The sequence below is a fragment of the Oratosquilla oratoria genome, chromosome 14 (genome assembly GCF_046742065.1).
Source record: "Oratosquilla oratoria isolate Oo_2021 chromosome 14, ASM4674206v1, whole genome shotgun sequence".
Lineage (NCBI taxonomy): Eukaryota > Metazoa > Arthropoda > Malacostraca > Stomatopoda > Squillidae > Oratosquilla > Oratosquilla oratoria.
In genome coordinates this window covers 31,933,199-31,935,698 of record NC_134790.1, presented here as the reverse complement: position 1 = coordinate 31,935,698, position 2,500 = coordinate 31,933,199, and the positions used below count along the sequence as shown (strand labels likewise).

General features: G+C 39.0%; 1 protein-coding gene across 5 annotated transcripts in view; it reads right to left on the bottom strand.

Annotated features, from left to right (window-relative positions):
* The window catches only part of LOC143032828 (sodium channel protein 1 brain-like), a 766,195-nt gene that overhangs the window by 12,341 nt on the left and 751,354 nt on the right, over window positions 1-2,500 (bottom strand). For all 5 annotated transcript variants that reach the window (XM_076197936.1, XM_076197935.1, XM_076197938.1 and 2 more), the window contains one exon: window positions 1,934-2,153. In XM_076197936.1, the coding sequence (XP_076054051.1) occupies window positions 1,934-2,153 (220 nt within the window). The remainder of the gene's footprint in view (window positions 1-1,933; window positions 2,154-2,500) is intronic.

Here is a 2,500-nt window from a genome sequence, read left to right as displayed (position 1 = left end):
GGGAGGCAGGGAGGGAGGTAGGGAGGATTCCTAAGTGCTTCGAGGTTACATTTAGAGGAGACTGTCAGGGTTTAGGGATGTGTATTGCTGGAGGAGTTTAGCCTGCAGTGTTGCTCCAACCTAGTGCTACTCATGCAAGCAATATATATGGTTATCCATATGGACACCGCGAACTAACCTTCACTTTGAACAAGGCCAGGTGAACCAAATTGATATTTAGATGTTGATTATTCAAAAGGAAGCTGATTTCATAATTTCTCAAGATTATTTAACTCCTAACTATAATGCAAGTATTTCATTATCTAGATATTTAGGAATTGGGGAATATCAATTATGCTTCTATACATTTCCTCTTACTAGAGAAGCTACACAGTTTGATTAATTATGTAATTTTTTTTATTGTTTGATTAGATTTGTTGAAAACATAATGTACAAAACGAAATAGAAAACAAACGGAATCGGACATAATGGAATTTTGAGGTGAAGCACAAATAAACGACAAACACTGTGGCTTCATGATATTCTTGTCAATTATATCAGCGTGAACAAATGAACAAGCTTACTGAACAAATAGGTTGTAAAACAAAAAGAAAGGCACGAATCGCACCCGTCAATCTCCGGCCGAAGTCAAAACACAACAAAAACGACACCGCGCACTGAGCGTCCTTCTTTTGTTTGGCTTTGCTTCTGACCGAACGACTCTGCGTTCGATTGCCATTCTCCGTTTTTTAACCGATCTCTGTTCATCGCGTCCAGTTCACTAATGAGATATAATTAATCAAGATGTTCAGTTGAGCTTCAGAGGAGAGGGTACAGCGAAATCTACAGCGGATGACTTAGAGGGAAAGAGAAAGAGTTAAAAAGGCGAGGTTACAGCGAGGAGGAGGAGGAGTATTGAATCGTAAAAAAGAGAAGGGGAAACGAAAATAATGAAAAGATGTCAAAATCATTAAATAAATTTTGGTTCTGATCGGCTGTGAATAATGAATAATAATCAAAGTCTATGAAAAATAACCATAACGGGTTCTTCATTAACTATATATATATATATATGTATATATATACATACACATATACATATATATACACATATATATATACACACACACATACACACATATACTATATATATATATATATATTTATATATGTATGTATATATATGTTTATGTATGTGTGGATGTATGTATGTATTTATAAAGTGGACAATAAATTTCAACTCACCCAACCTCCTGGCCAACCCCGCCCAGAGAGGGGCAAGATGGAACGGCCGAAACGTAACTTTGCAAATTTAATAAACGATTTTTCACTTGCAAACGTCAGATCTGCCTTCTACTGGTTATCTCTTTTGTTAGTCAAAGCCAGATTCAACGTTAGACTAATCTAATAATCGGGTAATAAGCTAATACAAAGCTAATTTCCCACATATTGAAGGGGACAAGCTTAGTACAACAAATGTACATCTCCACATGGAAAACACACGCAAGTTCCACATACATACAAACAACAACAGCCATAGCTGAATGGAGGTAAAGCTTTTGTTGATTACAATAAACAAACAAAAGAATCCGATTTCTTTATGACTTCGCATGACATAGAGACTGTCAAGTAAAACGACTGAGTTTTATGAACAAAACGATGTGTCCAGCCAGCTCAAACAGATCCACAACAAAACATATAACACTTTACAACTTTCACATCAACTACAAAGTAAAAAAAATATATATATGCCTTGACATTATTTTGGAAATCTGTACAGTGTAGAACTACAACCGCACACAATGATGGCGGCGACGGAGACGACAACGACATCAACAACGACAACGACAAACGTCTTGATTTAACCGCGCGTGCGACGGTTCCTCTTGACACGGGAGGGGTGAAATGTTCGCCCTCCCTTACCGTTCCCACGTGCGGACAGGACAACACTCACCCTTTTGAACTCCTCCGTTTCCTCAACGTGGCCTAGAACGTGCTTCGTAAGGGCATGGAGGATGTCAAGGCAGTGGATCTTATCCCCTTTGGCAATAGGCAGATCGAAGGACACCAGGGCCACTGTGTTGGGCTTGGGGATACCAAAAGGGGCATCCAGGCTGGCGATGAAGTCGGAAAGCTGGGAAAAGTTGATGAACTGAGTGGCGTGAGGGTCGTACCTGTAGAGAAAAAGAGAAGGAAGAGATTAGGGGGATCAAAGTGAAGTAAAAGGGAAGTTATTCCAAACACTGAGGAAAGCGGACAATGTTTCCATTGTCTGGAGGAAAGAACCCTCGTAATGTATCTAAAGTGAGGATTTGGAAGGTGAAACAAAATGGAATTTCTTTAATTGGTATAATTTCTGTCTATCTATATATGACACAAAGAACATATTGGTTAATTCCAGAGCCCGGTATGCGTGAATGAGAATTATTGTCTGTTGAGGGTAGAAATTTCCAACCATAAGGCAGACATTTCTTAGTGTAGAGACTCCTACTGAACCTGATAGTGTTGTTGGGCTTTGGGG